At 39.3% G+C, this 18,227-nt stretch overlaps 1 protein-coding gene across 2 annotated transcripts in view; it reads left to right on the forward strand.

The window, feature by feature from the left end:
- ampd1.S (adenosine monophosphate deaminase 1 S homeolog) overlaps nt 1–18,227 on the forward strand; it is a 46,434-nt gene that overhangs the window by 17,475 nt on the left and 10,732 nt on the right. Inside the window, exons 2-8 of one of the 2 annotated variants that reach the window (XM_041583732.1) lie at nt 1,526–1,693; nt 1,914–2,079; nt 4,235–4,454; nt 5,131–5,260; nt 6,825–7,019; nt 7,201–7,332; nt 9,495–9,658. In XM_041583732.1, coding sequence (XP_041439666.1) covers nt 1,983–2,079; nt 4,235–4,454; nt 5,131–5,260; nt 6,825–7,019; nt 7,201–7,332; nt 9,495–9,658 — 938 coding nt within the window. In that variant the 5' untranslated portion in view covers nt 1,526–1,693; nt 1,914–1,982. The remainder of the gene's footprint in view (nt 1–1,525; nt 1,694–1,913; nt 2,080–4,234; nt 4,455–5,130; nt 5,261–6,824; nt 7,020–7,200; nt 7,333–9,494; nt 9,659–18,227) is intronic. The other variant, XM_018249186.2, reaches the window with a different exon arrangement.

The raw sequence follows: 18,227 nt of genomic DNA on the forward strand, positions 1-18,227 counted from the left end.
GGTTTCTGGATTCACAAAACCAGGTGGTTGTTCCATGTATAGGTCTTCATCAATTTCACCATAAAGAAATGCAGTTTTCACATCTTACTTGCATACCTTTGCTGCCTGCCATACATAAGAGCAGCGTCGGACTGGGGGCCCAGGGCCCATAGGGGCCCCCCAAACCATCCCCGGGCCCCCCAGCCGCAAAGTTCTCTCTGCTCTCCCCCCTCCCTTGTACCTTTTCTGTGCATCACCATAACCTGTTAGCAGGGAGCTGATCTGAACTGCATGTGCAGCTTCTCTGTAAGTGAAGACAATTGTTTTCCAACAGTTAGTATTGTAAGTGATGTTAGAAGCACAAAGTAACACAATTAATGTTAACATCTATAGATGGGTGAAGAGAATTGACAGGACTGGAATGAGAGTTACGTTACTGTAAATGGAAAGCAGTCCTAAGTGTTTAGAGTAAGAGTTGTTTGGAACACGTGTACTGGACATTTTTAAACTCACTTCACAATCAGTAAACACAATCGGTATTTTACATAATCAGTATTTTAAAGATAAAGATTTCTATTCCAGCCAATTTTTAGAGCAATGTTGTAGTGAGTTTTCTTGTTTTCCTAATTAAGTTTTTTACCCAGTTTAATCGCTAATTGGTTGCAATGGGTTACTGCCCATATGCAAATCTGGCCAGTGTTGATAAATGAGTGAGCCCCTCTGTGTGTAATATAAGCAAAATTCTGCACCAGTTAAGTCATAGCAACCTCTGCAGTGTTCCTATGGCTATAGAATTTTAATTCAGATTTATCACACATCACCAAATGTGTTAAAATGAGAGAATTCATCTGGCACACAGCATAGGATGTATTATAAATCCCAATGAGTGAGCCAATGTGTAGGTAAAGCTTAGCCAGCCTATGTGATGTTCTAGTGTCACAGAATTATCTGTGCTGGGACAGAGACTCAGCATTTCAATTGCAAATCCATATACAAACATATATTTGTAAATAAGGACAACCTCTGGATATGTTGGGGGCCTTAAAATGTATTTGCCGTGGGGGCCAGTAACATCTATTTATGCCATTAGTCAGATCCCCATTGGAACCTGAGAACAGACGTTGCTCACTCCTAATCTCTTACAAAAACTTTGTGACCTTTTACTCTACTCTTCAGTATGCTTGCTTCACATTCTTTTTTCTTTTTAATGTATTACATAACACACGCTCACTGTAGACCACGATAAATAAGGGTGCTCTTTATCATGCCATATGAAATCATATCTGCTGGAAAAATGGTGTAAATGCAGTGACATTTTTTATACAGTTTGATAAATGGGCTTCACAATGATATGGTTTCCTCCATTTGAATTTCTAGAGAAGAGATAAAAATACTGCTATAGGTATGGGACCTGTTATCCAGAATGCTTGGGACCAGGGCCAGAACTAGGGGAAGGCAAAGTAGGCATGTGCCTAGGGCATAAAGATTGGGGCACATACCCCATGTCCAGTCCCCTCTCTCCCTGACTGCTGCTGCTATTTTTCAGCATAATTGAGCTTCCGATTTGCGAATGCGCACGAATGACAATTTCTGCGACTGGCCAGGTTGCCGAAGGCGCATGCTCCGAAAGTGATGGATATTGCCAAAGGGAAGGAAGAAGACCGGAGAGCTGGAGGATGGCGTCTGTGAGCTCCGCTGTGCTGAGTAGAGAGAAGTAAAGAATTAGGGGCTATTAAAGGAGTTAACATCTAGGCTGGGGGGGAGCAGGGAGGGGGGGGGTTATGTAGGGTAGGGGGTAGTGATTACCTAATGTCCCTATGTTTTCAGCACTTTTCTACTTACTCACTGTTTAGCATCAACACTTCATATCCTATGTGGTCAATGAATTCTACACCAGTGTAAGCAGTACTCATGACTTCATTACTACATTGCAGGTCAGCATTGATGACTTTGAGCGTGCTGGAAAGGGGATATATCAAGCTCTATGCATTCGAGAGAAATACATGAGAGAATCATTGCAGAGATTTCCAAGGACCATAGCCCAGCATTTGCGACATATTGAAGGTGGTGTATGGAATGAAGCAGATGAAATTTACCCAGGTAAATACCAATCAGTTGATGCTAAGGATAAATGATAAATATAAATACGATTTTGCAAATGCTTGTACATAGCAGTATTGCCAAAGAAGATTGCTTACAAATTTGTTTATATATTTGGTTGGAAATTGTATAGTTTGGCCCCAAAGTCAGTCTGCACTGATCATCCACCCATTGACTGGCTTGGCATTGCAATAGTAGAACTATAAAAAAAACTAAGATGAAAGGAAAGAGAACCTTCTAAAGATCTTTTCTATTTACTTCCCTTTAAAGGGCACCTGTTGGCAAAAAACATTTTCCCCAACCAAAGGTGCGGGCTAATAGAGCTTGCACTCCAGTTGGGGGTAACAGTTTTTTTTTCAGTTTTAAATTGCCCCCCACAAGTGCTAGACCACCGGCACCAGGAGGGAGCTCCCAGTATGAGTGGCCATGTTGGAACTCTCATTCCAGTCTTGTCAACTCGCACCCTCTCTATGCAAGTGTCCTAGCTCTGGCTATATCAGCTAGCAACTATTTTTTGGGGATACTATTTTTGGCCAACAGGTGCCCTTTAAGGAACAAGACACCTGTCAAAATCTTAAATTTACTTCTATAACAAACAGGAAAAGTGCTAGTGCAGTTTTTAGAGATATCGCACTAATATTTACTATTTTCACTCCCATTCTCATTATATTAAAATGTGTTTTCCTTTAAGTAGAAAAACTATTTACCAATTCAGAAATATCTATTTATATACCCAAAATCAGATTAAACAATTAAAGCTAATAATATGTTATATTTATACAAGAAGAAAAGGAGAAAAAAAATCTGAAATTATCAGTAAAAAAATGAACGTCTCATATAAAATATGCTTGTGCAGATTTTAGTATTGTTCCATCTACATTTACTGATTGCACACCACCACCTGTATCATTAAGGTGAAAAGTGCTACGTAAGGTGTTATTGAAGGGGAACTCCACAAAACTTAAGCTTTTTGAAAAGTAAACATAATTTCAAGCAACTTTGCATCAATTTTTACGTCAATTAAAAAATATGCTCTTCTGCTGATATTTCTGACTACTTTGCTGAGCTGACTGACTACTGTTACTTTGCATCTGTCCTTAGCCTGCATCCTCCAAACCCCACAATTCCTTGCACATGTGATTTCAATAAGGAATGGAACATCATAGTGCAATGCATTGTGGGTTATGTAGTTCCTGAATGCTGTCTGTAAACTGTGAAGTTGTTATTATTTCTAACATCAGTGTTTTAGTCCCTCCTTCCCTGCAGAAAGAGAACTTCTAAACAGTTGGATTGCAGCATAGAAAATGGCATGTATTCATACTTTTTGAATAAACCGGTAACTGTAATGGATATATTAGGGGTTCTGTGTTATGTGGGCCTAGTTATCAAATTTTGGTTTGGAAGCCGGAGTTCCCCTTTAATAATAATAAGTACAGTAAAAAGATGATAAACCAGTGCATTAAACAACAATTGACTTGTGCTAAATGATGATTATATTGTAAAAAATATCAAATAGTTATGTGCAGCAATAAAATAAATTTCATTGGGAAGTAAACGGAGAAGTGCACTAAGAGATAATCATCAAATTGTATTTTAGATACAATTAAAACATGTAAGGGTAAAGAAAAGGGAAACAAATAGAAGGGTAGCAATATCCCAAAGAGTCAAAGAGTAATCTCAATTTACTGCCTAGGTAACGTAAGTGTAAGTATGTTAATGAAGTTTCACTAGGAAGAAAGGCAAGAAACTTTGGTGCTGACGAATTTTCACTAGCGAAAGTACACCAGCGTTCATTTGCAGAGACAAACTTTTGCATTTTGGATGAATACGCATAGTTGTAGCGAATTAATGTCTGATGTAGTTGTGTGAAGTATGGCAAAGCTTTCCAAAGTGAAAATTCAGACCTAAGAAAATTTGCCCCATAGTCCTTACCCTCAGATCAAGAAACCACTCATTCTGCACTTTTGGGACCAACTGTCTATTTGCTGGCTTCACTGTAGATACATATGCACTGTATATAAATGCTTCCACACATATCCTTGACCCACATAATATCTAGAATCATGAGACAAATTAATAAAAGTATTGCTCTTAACATTTGTATTATGTACTGTATGTAGCAAAGTGACTTTCTTTTTTTTATACCCTTATAAAGATTTTTCACCCCCACCCCAAAAGGGAGAAGACCCTTTTAGAACCGATAATCTGCCTTCTGATCTGGGTTACCAGATGAAGATAAAAAATGGCGTGATTTACATCTATCCAGACAAAAATGCAATTGCCAAGGACAAGCCTAAAGATCTAGATTATCCAAATATTCACACCTTTATGGATGACATGAATTTTCTATTAGCCCTCATAGCACAAGGGCCTGTGTAAGTATCTGTGATCTAATGCCATTTCATTAAAACACAAGTGGGGTCATTTATTAACGCTGGGAAAATTTGCCTTGATGTAGCATACCATAGCAAGCAATAAGAGATTTGCCCTTGGTGTCTGATTGCTTTGGGTAACTACACTGAGGCAGTGTATTTAGTTAAAATAAGGTGCTGCTGAACAGTGTATCCCAGCAACACATTTCAGTCTAAAGAACCAATGCAATCATCAGGTCCTTGGTCTATAGACTAGTGCACCACTCAATTAAATGCAGGTTGCCTTCTTCTGTAGCGCACCAGGACTACACTGAAATGCAAAGGGAAATCACACAAACAAACAGATTAGCAAACACAGGTTGGAACACACTGGCATATTGTCTTAAAGCAATGTCACACCTGGCAGTTTCTACACTGGTGTAGAAGCAGAAACCACCCCATGCCCTGTGCTATTGAGATTATTATGAGCTGCATGTCATCTCTGGTACAGGCAGGTTTAATAATTCACATGATAGTTGCCAACTTAAGCATTTTACTTTGTGGTGGAGAATACACCCAGTGTGACACTGGCCTAAATCTAGATTCTTAAAAATTGTATGTGCTCATATAAAAGTGCCAATTCTCTGTTGCATTGCCTATATTTATTGTTGCAAAGTTCTTTTTTGCCCTTTTCTTTTAGTAAGACCTACAGCCACTATCGCTTAAAGTTCTTATCATCCAAGTATAAGGTACACGAAATGCTAAATGAGATGGAGGAGCTAAAGGAGTTAAAGAATAATCCACACCGTGATTTCTATAATTGCAGAAAGGTAATATTATTTACCAGTTATTGGCTGGTTCCTAGTGAGACCTCACCAATCACATCTGTAAATACACGAGGCCACATCTTAAACTGAGACCCCTGTCAAGCATTTGATAAGGCCTGCCACAGCTCCAGCACTTCAATTCAAGGAGTATTTGTGAGGATCCTTCTCTGCAACATGTGTCACTTATTTGACCATGCATCCAGCATTTACATTTTAAGGAATACAAATAAATATGGTAAATTTGAAAAAAAGTAGTAATTTATTCTTCTGTAGTTCCCATAATATCAAAGGCAGTACATTTGTATTCTCCCCTTTTGGGGGGGGGGGGAGCAGGGGAAAAGGAAATCCCAAGACACGGAAGAAATACATAAAGTATATCTTAGCATAAGTTATGTGGCCATTAAAATTGAGGAAGTGGCTATACACATAAGTAGCAATGTACAAGAGTAATTTATTAAAGAAGCACATTTATACCATACAGGTAAGTAATCCGTTATAGGGTCCATATATACAGGTATATATATATAAGTCCATCTCCCATAGACTCAATTTTATCCAAATAATTCACATTTTTAAAACTGATTTCCTTTTTCTCTGTAATAATAAAACAGTGGCTTGTATTTGATCTAAACTAAGACAAAATGAATCCTTATTGAAAGTAAAACCAGCCTATTGGGTAGATTGAATGTTTACTTGATTTTCTTGTAGACTTAAGGTATGATGATCCAAATTAAGGAAAGATCTGTTATCTGGAAATCCCCAGGTTCCGAGCATTCTAGATAACAGGTCTCATACCTATATAATGAGTTGATCTGTCTTGTATGCCTTACCATAATTGCAATTCTCATGCCACTAGAGGGGGCTCTAGGAACACTTAAATATTAAAGTTTCAAATGCTTTAAAGACATTGCAGTGTTCCATCTAACAGTTCTGAATATTTGGTTTCTCTATCCTCTATCATTAATTTTATATTCTCACTTAATTCTTCTATACATTTATCATGGCATCAATCATGGCCTCCTTGCTTAAATGTTATCATATTTACCCATGAGGCCAGCCACTATGCTGCTTTGCAATTGCATAACTACAGAGGAAGCAGACCCTACGGCTGCAGGGGGGCCCAGGAGGTATAGGAGGCCCCATGAGCAATTTCAATATATATATTGGTAAAACAGGACAACCTCTGGATATTTTGGGGGCCCTAAAATATATAAACTAGGGGCCTACATAGGTGACTTTATGTATTGCAGCAGGGGTATAATTAGAGAGGAAGCAGACTCTGCAGCCGCAGGGAGGCCCAGGAGGTTTAGAGGGCCCCATGAGGCCCTAGTTTATGACCAACATCAATATTTATTGGTAAAATAGGACAATCTCTGCATATGCCGGGGGCCCTAAAATCAACTTGCTGCGAGGCCCACTAACATCTAGTTATGCCACTGTATTGCAGCTTTTCCGCATGAGTCATGTCTCATGACTTAGCAAATAAAGAAGCAAACATTATCATTAAAATAGCTCAATTTCTGAGTTATAAGTGTCAAACGTAATGCCATTTTTGGTATCCTATAAGGTGGATACACACATCCATGCTGCAGCCTGCATGAACCAGAAGCACCTTCTGCGCTTTATAAAGAGGACCTATCGAGTTGATGCCGATCGTGTGGTGTATAATTCTAAGGGCAAGCAGATGACCTTGAAAGAACTATTCGATTCACTGAACCTTCACCCATATGACCTCACAGTGGATTCTCTAGACGTCCATGCTGTAAGTACAGAACCTGCTCATTTAATCATCAGTTAGTGAGGACTGACATGTTTCACACACAGAGATATTCTACTGACACTTTAACATTGCTATGAATAGTTAGTGTTTACCATGAGGCAACAATAACAGGAACCAGCAGAGCAATTCCAGGCTTTGACTCTTGTTTCACTCTTTCCTGTAGGGAAGACAAACCTTCCAGCGCTTCGACAAGTTCAATGCCAAATATAACCCTGTTGGTTCCAGTGAACTGCGAGACTTATACATGAAAACTGAGAATTTCATTGAAGGGGAATACTTTGCTACCATCATCAAGGTAAGTTCCATTTTCTGCCTTTAGTATGGAAATATGAATTTTAAGGTGAATCATTGTACACACCACCTGAAAATATATAGTTATTAATAGGGATATATAACAAATACAACAAAAACTGGGAAATTGTCCATAAGCATATGCTGTTAGATAACTCTGTTAATGAACATTCTAAATAAGTTTGGAATTATTACTTTCATTACTCTTTCATCTTGGTCACTCTGTGGCTTTGTAACTCATTCAGCAAGGACACAAAACTCAGAATCACCACCCCGTTCATTTGAAACGCAATCTCCAGAAATTGCTTGGTACACTTGATATTGTGGCTCGTAATCGTAAATGCTCCCAACAAGCTACAAAACACCAGGCAAAATGATCAAAATCGTCTATGTTCTTTAATGGCTGTGGCCACTTAATGGACTGTTCCCTCTCTTATGCTAAGAATATCCTATTCGTGGCAACTTTTCAATTGGTCTTCACGTTTAATTTTTTCTACTATTTTAAAATTATTTTCCTTGATTTTCTGTCTGTTTCCAGCTTTTAAATGGAGGTGGGGGGCTGAGATGCCCGAACCCCACAGTCTGTTGCTGTGTGAGGCTACAATTTTATTGTTGTTACTTTGCATGACGTATTTTTCTGTTTAGGCTCTCCTCTGCTCAGACTTAAACTGGACCCTAGCAACCAGATAGCTGCTGCAATTGCAAACTGCTGCTGAACAAAAAAAAACAAGTAATAAAAAACAAATAATACAAAAGTGAGGGCCAACTGCAAATTGTCTCAGAGTATTACTGTCTACACCACTGATCCCCAACCAATGGCCCAGTAGCAACATGTTGCTCCCCAAATCATTGGATGTTGCTCCCAGTGGCCTCAAAGCAGGTGCTTATTTTTATTATTCCTGGATTGAAGGCAATTTTAAGTGCATAAGAAAATGTGTTCTGCCAAACAACACCTCCGGCAGGCTGCCAGTTCAAATAGGGGCTACCAGTAACCAATCACATATCATATCTGGCACCTCCAGGAACTTTTAGCATGATTGTGTTGCTCGCCAACTTCTATTACATTTGAATGTGGCTCACTGGTAAAAAAAGGTTGTGTACCCCAGGTCTACACCATACTAAGAATTAATTTAACAGTGATCTACTCCTTTAGGTTGTAACAAAAGTCCATGTCACACCACTCCTGGGAGTTTTAACATTAAACCTTTGCCTTTACCTTTGTTGTCTTATTTCACACCGTTTGATGGTGTCTGTAGGAATTTGGAATGTGGATCCAGAAAGGTTACTAAACATCAGATTGAGCAGTAGAGCTAAATAGCTCATAACCAGTTTAAAAACAGGGGATCCAGGCAGATATATTCATGAAAATGTTGTCACTTGCCCGGTATTAGATAACTTGAGTAACATGCAACCATGAAATTAAACATAGGGCTAGTTGATCCCTGTAATCCCATACACACTGACCTCTACTGATCAACCTTTCTTTTTTTATCTTTTTGGAATCCTCACACCTATATATGCATCTACATGTATGAAAACATTTGAAGTAATGATCACAGTAGTCTCATGTGTTGGATGGCCAATCCAGCATGGCTGGATTCAAAAGACACACACATAAAAACATGCATGTATTATCATGATTATTCTTTATTTATATAGTGCCAACATATCCTCCATTGATTTACCGTCATTATGAATCATTCTCATCAGTTTCTGCTCCAGTGCGGCTTGCAGTCTAAGGCCCCTATCACATGCACACATACTATAGTTCATTTACTCAAGAGCCAGTTAAACTTCCTGTATATTTTTTGGAATGTGGGAGGAAAGGGGAGTATCTAAAAGAAACCCACACAGATAAGTTCAAGCTATGGTGAACTAATTAATGCTCAAAACATGTTGTCAGTTCTTATCATGTTTCTAAATGAGTGAGCTGGAGTAAAACCAATTAGGGCTGATTTACAAACATAGGTGCCAAACAACACAAGTGCAGTTGCCCATTGCAACCAATCATCGCAACCAATCATCGATTTGCTTTTATAGTAGACTGAAACACAAACAAACTGATGATTTGCAGCTATATGGGCAACTGCACATCTACGAGCTGTACTATATTTCATGCAGGACTCCATTTTTTTCTTTAAGCAATGCTTTTTTTATTCACTGTAGGAAGTAGGTTCGGATTTGGAAGATGCTAAGTACCAGTATGCTGAGCCACGTCTCTCCATCTATGGAAGGTCCCCTGAAGAATGGAATAATCTGGCCCACTGGTTTAACAAACATAAAGTTTATTGTCCAAACATGAAGTGGATGATACAAATCCCACGAATTTAGTAAGTATTATACCTCCATGGTATTTTCTTATGTTCAGTTCAGAATAATGTTAATGAAATATTAGCTCTTTTGTCAAACACATAGGGGCGGATTCACTAAGCGACGAATTTGTGCTAGTGTCCGCTTCGCTCACATCGCAACACTTCACCAGGCATAAATTCGCCCAACAATGCTAATTCACTAACATGCGACGATATGTCCAGCGCGACGAACGGTGGCGAAGTTGTGCTGGCGTTACTTCGGCAAGCAAAGCGAAGTTGCGCTAGCGTTGGCTAGTCAGTCGCAAGTCAGGATGGGCGAATTTGACCCTTTTTGTTTCGCCGTCTAGGGACGTCAAATAAATGTTGACGCACGATGCCATACAAGTCTATGGGCGTCATTTCCACGGCAAAATAAGGCGAGAAAATTCGCCCATTCCTAGACTCGCAAGTGCTAGCTAGCATTTGCAGAGTGGGAATGGCATCACTTATAGCATTTCAATGCATGCAAAATATATAATGGCATTATAATCATTAATTTGTTGCAATCAATAATCTCTTTTGATAGAACACTAGTAACTTGTAACTACTGCCACATCTAGGGTGGAAGTAATGCCAAGGTTCCCTAGCATCATGGAGTTGTGCACTGTTCATTAAAGGGGGCTGGCGAAGTTGTGCTGGCGAAGTTGTGCTGGCGTTACTTCGGCAAGCAAAGCGAAGTTGCGCTAGCGTTGGCTAATTTGCATGCGGGGGGAAGTGAAAGTTGAATGGACGTATATGTTGCAGCACAACAAAGAAGGACCGCTCCAGGTTCACTCTCCCTATTTGCTGCTCCAATCGGGTGCTCTGTCCGCAGCGTCCCCACTGCTGAAATCCAATTAGACACCAAGAAAAAGGGACGGCACTCCGGTACAAGGAATATATCCGGTACATAGGCCTATGATTAAGGGAGTGATTCCCGAAACGCGTAGGGCTTTGGATCCTTACATGAGCTTGTACCGGAGTGCTGTCCCTTTTTCTTGGTGTCTAATTATATGTTGCAGCAAATACATTACATTACACAAGCCCAGGGAACCTTAAAAAAATAAAATAGAGTTGTTATAATGCCCTACACATGAGCCCAGTGTATAATATATGTGCCATATGTTACGTAATGTAGGGGGTAATCCGGGTACCCAAAAAATTTTTTATGGACTTTGCAGCCTATCACCCTGAAAAAGTGAAAAGACGCTGGTGTTTTTTGGGACATTTTTTGGGACATTTTTCAACAAAAGAATTGAGGAAGTCCTATACACTCCATTGCACTACGCCTGGTCTGAGCTGGCGAAGGCAAGTCTGGTGGAACAGCTAACGTTCAGTAAAATCCATTTCTGAATTTGCGCAGTTACATCTGTTCGCCAGAGCGTAAATTCGCCTGGTGTTAGAGTGCGAAGTTGCGCTAGCGTCTATCTCCTTGGCTAGCGATTTTACGCCTGCGTCCATTAGTAAATCATCGAAATACCGAAATGACGTCACGCTGTCGAATTTTCATCAGCATTAGTCACTCCGCCCTTTGGTAAATATGCCCCATAGTAACAAACCAACACTGAAACTAGTGTTAACCAAACAAACATTGAATTAAATACAGGTAACCTCAAAAAAAGGAAATGTGGGCGTAAATGAAAGATACAATGGTTTTTTACTAGGCTCTATATTGAACCAATGCAGTTACCCACAGCAACAAATTTGTAAATAATGTGGTTTATAGAGGTAGAAAATGGCTTATTGATACACAATGTATAGTACAAAGTGCAATTTGTGGATGTGAATCACCATATTTTTTCCCCACAATGTGGCATTTTTTGCCAGAATTCCAGTGCCTTTGCAATCACGTGCTGAGTTACAGCAATTGCATGCGATTAACAAAAACATCTGCTTATTACCTGGCACATTTCTGTGAATCAGTAGCAAGTGGTAGCTAGCATTTGCAGAGTGGGAATGCAAGTACTCACTGGTACAAAGAGCCTGTAAGTAACTTCATAAATGGCATCATTTTGTGGCTGGTTTAGTATTTTGTATTTGGGGTTGCCTTAGTAAATGAGCCCTTTAATTGGTTGCATTGGGTACAATTACTATTTCAGTGGATAAAACGGTCTTGTGTCTTTAGGGCACAAGAAAATGGTAATTCCTCTGAAATGGTTGCAATGAAATTAAACTTCATTGCATGGACGTTGCAACTAAGAAGAGAAGGGGTTTACATTTTATATTACCTAGGATCAGTGCAGGGCCAGGCCAACCAGGCGCCCTAGGCAACCTAGTCGTGTCACACCTGTAAGCTCTTGTGTACCTGCTCAAACAGGTGCGTAAACCTATGAGCACAGACGAGCAGAGTCTCAATACAGGCCAGGGAAACTGCTCAGGATGAATTAGTAAAGTGTAGGGGGGAGAGACAGAGAACTGGACATGGGGTAGACAGCAAAGAAAGTATGTGCCTGGCAACCCTAGAGTTTTTCGCCCTAGGCACCTGCCTCTTCTGCCTACCCCTAGTTTTGGCCCTGCCTAGGATGTTTCTTTTGGGGTGCACCCCAGCCCAAAGCTGCCAAGCTATTGCCTCATATAGTTACCCTCTTGACTTTCAAGGTCCTTCTATACACTAGTGCCTACCAAAGTATGTCAAAATTAGTGGAGAAAGTGTTTAGATTAAAAGAAAATGATTTCTTTTAAAGGGTTCCTCCATCCCCTTTATTTTTCTAAAAGAAAAATGCAATTCTATGCAACTTGCCAATATACATTCATTAAACAATTTCTGTCGTTTTAAGGTTATTGATTGTAATTGCTATTGCAAGCTGTATCTGTCTGCCTCTTTCTGAGTCCATTCTCCTCTAAGTCTTTAATCTTCTAAATACAATCAATTAAATATTCTGTACCATTTCTGAAATAATCAAGTTTATCATCACTATTCCTCTCTCAGCATTTGTTTCTCTTCATTCTTTATTCATGCAGGAGTTGGTGTCAGCTATTCCAATATATCGTATAGAGTGAGCTCAAATTCATCTGCAAGGAAACAAAGCCCCCTATAAGATATATTGGATCATTCAGACACCCAACTGCTGCATGAAGACAGAATGAAGAGAAACAGATGCTGGGAGAGGAATAGTGAAGATAAACTTGATTATTTCAGAAACAATGCAGAATTGCATATTTTTCTATTTGATTGTATTTAGAAAGTTTCTTACTTCAGTATGAGGAAGCTTATATTACTTTTTAATTTTCACAATCGTTCCCCTTTAATCAACTGGCTTGCAACACTGTTTGAGTCAGGAGCTCAGAGACTTTATACAAACAGACATACAATACTTTTAATAGCAATTACATTTACAAACAACTTTAAAACCATCAAAAATGACTAATGAATGTATATTGGAAAGTTGCTTAAAATTACACATTTTTGTGCACTATTTTTTGGGTTGAAAATCCCCTTTATAGGACCATTAACACAATTACTTTTTTTGTATATTTTCATCCAGCAACCTTATATATTTCTCGAGGACAAATTTTCTAATTAAGAGAGATTTTCATTCTATAATTCTTCGAAAAACCAAAAATGGTATTTGAGCCCTGTTTATCACCCATGACATAACACGTGAAACTGCTATTTGCACCATTGCCCTAGAGCACAGTTGAATTGAATTGCCAAAGAACTTTGCCACTAAGGCTGGCAATCTGCACTCCCACCCACCCCAGGTTTCCATTACCTCACTGTCCTCATTATGACAGAAGGGGCTGCATGCTGGTGCATTGGTTAGCACTGCTGTCTTTTAGCTATTGTGTCTTGGGTTCAATTCCATCAACTATCTGAGTTTGTATGGGTTTCCTCTGGGTACACTTCAAAAACACAAAGGCAATTGGCTCCTCATAAAACTGTGTGTGAATGTGATGGGGACCTTAGATTGTAAGCTTAACTGGAGCAGGAACTGATATGAATGGCGTACAAAGTAAAATGATGAAAAGCACTGCAGAATATGTTGGTGCTAAATAATAAGAATAATTATAAGAGATGCAGGCAGAGGCCAAGTGATAATTGTCTAGCTGCACAACTGGTCTTAGTACAAAAGGTGCCTGGGTGCATGGGCATTTGAGATACAAATAAGAGCTATTTTCAAGAGCATGACTACAGTAGCAGAAGTATGAAGGTGTGTGGCACTGTTACTGAAAATAATTTGATAAGGACAAAAATAATGTGTGTAAGAGCTACATGTTTTCTGCAATTGTTGTACTCTAAGCATATGTCTCTCTCTACTGCCTACTCCTAGTTCTGAAATATATTTGAGCCCCTGATGGAAATAGAGTTCATAACAATGAACATAGTAACATGGTAACATGGTAAGTAAGGTTGAAAAAAGACACATGTCCATCAAGTTCAACCTTTTTTTTTTATATCTGCCTAACTGCCAGTTGATCCAGAGGAAGGCAAAAAAAACCCATCTGAAGCCTCACCAATTTGCCTCAGAGGGGCAAAAAAATCCTTCCTGACTCCAAAATCGCAATCGGACTAGTCAATGGATCAACTTGTACTATGAGCTATCTCCCATAACCCTGTATTCCCTCACTTGCTAAAAAGCCATCCAACCCCTTCTTAAAGCTATCTAATGTATCCGCCTGTACAACTGATGCAGGTAGAGAATTCCACATCTTCACAGCTCTCACTGTAAAAAACCCCTTCCGAATATTTAGGCAGAACCTCTTTTCTTCTAATTGGAATGGGTGACCTCATGTCAGCTGGAAAGACCTACTGTTAAATAAAGCATTAGAGAGATTATTATATGATCCCCTTATATATTTATACATAGTTATCATATCACCCCTTAAGCGCCTCTTCTCCAGCGTGAACATCCCCAATTTGGCCAGTCTTTCCTCATAGCTAAGATTTTCCATACCTTTCACCAGCTTAGTTGCCTTTCTCTGTACCCTCTCTAATACAATAATGTCCTGTTTGAGTGATGGAGACCAAAACTGTACGGCATATTCTAGATGGGGCCTTACAAGTGCTCTATACAGTGAAAGAATGACCCCCTCCTCCTGTGACTCTATGCCCCTTTTAATACAGCTCAAGACCTTATTTGCCCTTGATGCTGCCGACTGGCATTGCTTCCTACAGCCAAGTTTATCATCTACAAGGACTCCAAGGTCCTTTTCCATAATGGATTTGCCTAGTACCATTAAGAGTATAAGTGGCTTGGATATTTTTACATCCCAGGTGCATGACTTTACATTTATCAACATTGAATCTCATCTGCCACTTAGTTGCCCAGATTGCCAGTTTGTCAAGATCATGTTGCAAGGATGCCACATCCTGGATGGAATTAATTGGGCTGGATAGTTTTGTGTCATCTGCAAAAACTGATACATTACTTACAACACCCTCCCCTAAGTCATTAATGAACAAGTTAAATAAAAGTGGACCTAATACCGAGCCCTGGGGGACCCCACTAAGAACCTTACTCCAAGTAGAGAATGTACCATTAACAACTACCCTCTGTACCCGATCCTGTAGGCAGTTTTCTATCCATGTGCAAATGACTTCATTAAGCCCAACAGACCTTAGTTTAGAAAGCAGTCATTTGTGGGGCACAGTATCAAACACTTTGGCAAAATCCAAATAGATCACATCTACTGCCCCCCCACTGTCCAGCATCTTACTTACCTCATCATAAAAAGCAATCAAATTTGTCTGACATGACCTATCCTTCATAAAGCCATACTGATTGCTGCTCATAATGCCATTCACTAGGACAAAATTTTGAATGTGATCCCTTAACAAGCATTCAAATAATTTGCCCACCACAGATGTCAAGCTTACTGTCCTATAATTGCCAGGCTGAGATCGTAATCCCTTTTTAAATATTGGAATAACATCAGCTTTTCTCCAATCCATAGGCACCATACCAGATGAAAGTGAATCTGAGAAAATCAGAAATAGGGGCTGGTCTAAAACTGAATCAAGCTCTCTTAGAACCCGGGGGTGTATGCCATCAGGCCCTGGAGCCTTGTTTATATTTATTTTTATTAAAGCTTTATGAATCATATCCTGAGTCAGCCACTGACTAGATTGAGCTGAGCCATTAGTGCAGCTATAAAGTGAGCCTGGGAACTCAGACTCCTCTATTGTATGCATTGAAGAAAAGAACTGATTTAACACATTTGCCTTTTCTGTATCTGTTACAACTATACTGCTACCATTATTTAATGGAGCAACACTCTCAACCTGCATCTTTTTACTATTAATATATTTAAAAAACTTTTTACGGTTAGTTTTCACCTCCATCGCAATTAACTCTTCATTTCCTTTCTTTGCCTTCCGGATTGCTGATTTACAACATTTATTATAGTGTTAATATTCATTAAATGCAGCTTCTGTCCCAACAGATTTGTAGTTTTTAAATGCCTTTCTCTTCTTTCCTATTAACTTCTTTACTTCTGTATTAAGCCACATAGGATGATTCTTAGAGCTTCTACATTTACTTCTTAAGGGAATAAATTGAGAACAGTAATGATTTAATATAATTTTAAATGACAACCATTTCTGTTCAGTGTTTTTAGCTGAAAACTTAATGCCCCAATCAATACTCTGTAGGGCAGCCATCAATGCACTAAAATTAGCTTTTCCAAAAGTCATGGTTTTTGTTGCCCCATATATATTTGTTTTTTGCACCAGACATTAAATGATATAACATTATGGTCACTATTACCCAGGGGTTCAATGACTTGCACATTTGCTATAAGTTCTGGGTCATTTGAGATCACTAAATCCAAAATAGCATTTTTTCTGGTAGGCTCCTCAACAACCTGTGCCATAAAATTGTCATGCAACAAGTTTATAAATTTGTTCCCATTAACTGATCTGGCAGTACTGTTGCTCCAGTCAGTATTTGGGTAATTAAAATCTCCCATTAGCATTACTTTACCCAAACTAGCAGCCTTTTCTATTTGCATGAGGAGCTTCGCCTCCTCCTCCTCACTTACATTAGGGGGTCTATAGCATACGTCTACAATTAATTTGCTGGACTCTTTACAATTGGTGAAGAACTCCACCCATAAGACTTCTGCCCCCTCATTTTCTAACATAACCTCCTCCTTTATATAAGCTTTAAAGCCTGCCTAACAAACAGACATACCCCTCCTCCTTTTCTATTGCCTCTGTCCCTCCAAAACAAAGTATAGCCGCTGATATTAACTGCCCAGTCATGTGACTCATTCAGCCATGTTTCAGCCACACCAATCACATCATATTTTCCCTCCAGCACCAACACAGTCAGACTCCTTGCATTTGCAAACATACATTTAATATTGGTACCATATTGAACATATGACATGTGGTCCTCCCTATCCTTAACAGTATCCCCAGCCAAATCTCCTCCCCCATTTTCCCTTTTTTTGCCCACTATCTCATCTAACCTGTCTTCCACTGAATCTTTTACTGAACCCTCTCCCCCCACACCTAGTTTAAAATCTCCTCCAACCCTCTAGCCATCTTCTCTCCCAAAACAGCTGCACCATCATCATTGAGGTGCAGCCCATCCCTAGCAAAAGCCTGTAGCCGACTGAGAAATCAGCCCAGTTCTCCAAAAACCCAAAACCCTCCTCCCTACACCAATCTCTCAGCCACGCATTAATCTCCCTACTCTCCCGCTGTCTCCTTAGCGTTGCTCGTGGCTCAGGTAATATCTCTGAGAAAATTAGGAAATCCTCACCCTCAACTTTACACCAAGTTTTTTAAAATCTTAAAGAGTAAGTTTACATCATATTTAATTGCATGCAAATCCTTTTTATTCTTTGGTGGTACTGGTCCTTTATGTATGGGAGTGGTACAAGTTGCATGGCAGGGTACTTTTATTGTGTCTCATCCCCTCTTGGAATTGATAAATACAGTACCTGAAAGAAGAACAAAAACAGTCAGGGCATGTATAGGGAAGGGTTATTATTTCAGGTGAGGCTGCAGGAGGTGTCACACAAAACCTATAGTAGGTGTTTAAAATGCCCCTTTCTCCTAATTATGAGTTGCCAAATCACATCCAGTTTGGTGAAGTACTTTACATGTATTCTTCAACCTAAATAAATGATCCAGACAAGTCAGTTGAATACATTATGCTAATATATAATGCACCAGTATTCATGTGAATCACACTAAAATAGCTCAGCTCTGATCATTGAGAAATCTGTGCTGAAAGATCTCCTCTTGTTTACTAAATGTTAAGTGCAAAATTATGAAAAATGAGGGAAACCTTTTCCTCCAGCAACCAAGCATGAACACATGAGCAGCTCTCTATTAAAAAACTAACAAACAAAAGCATAAAATAATTAAAGTAAACAACCAAATGAACTCATCGGTTAGCTGATATGTAGCACTATAGATGTCAGAGCAATATATTTTGGGTGCAATAACTGCAAAATCTCTGTCTCTTGTATAGTGTAAGCTATAAATATGTCTGTACCCACAGGGCATGGCCCTTGCTTCAAACCTGATTTATGTATAACTCTACCTTTGCTACACTCTCATTAAATAGTGAATAACCCATTGCAATCCAGGGCCCAGAATGATCTTTGCATATAA

The sequence above is a fragment of the Xenopus laevis genome, chromosome 2S, assembly GCF_017654675.1.
Source record: "Xenopus laevis strain J_2021 chromosome 2S, Xenopus_laevis_v10.1, whole genome shotgun sequence".
In the NCBI taxonomy this organism is placed as follows: Eukaryota; Metazoa; Chordata; class Amphibia; order Anura; family Pipidae; genus Xenopus; species Xenopus laevis.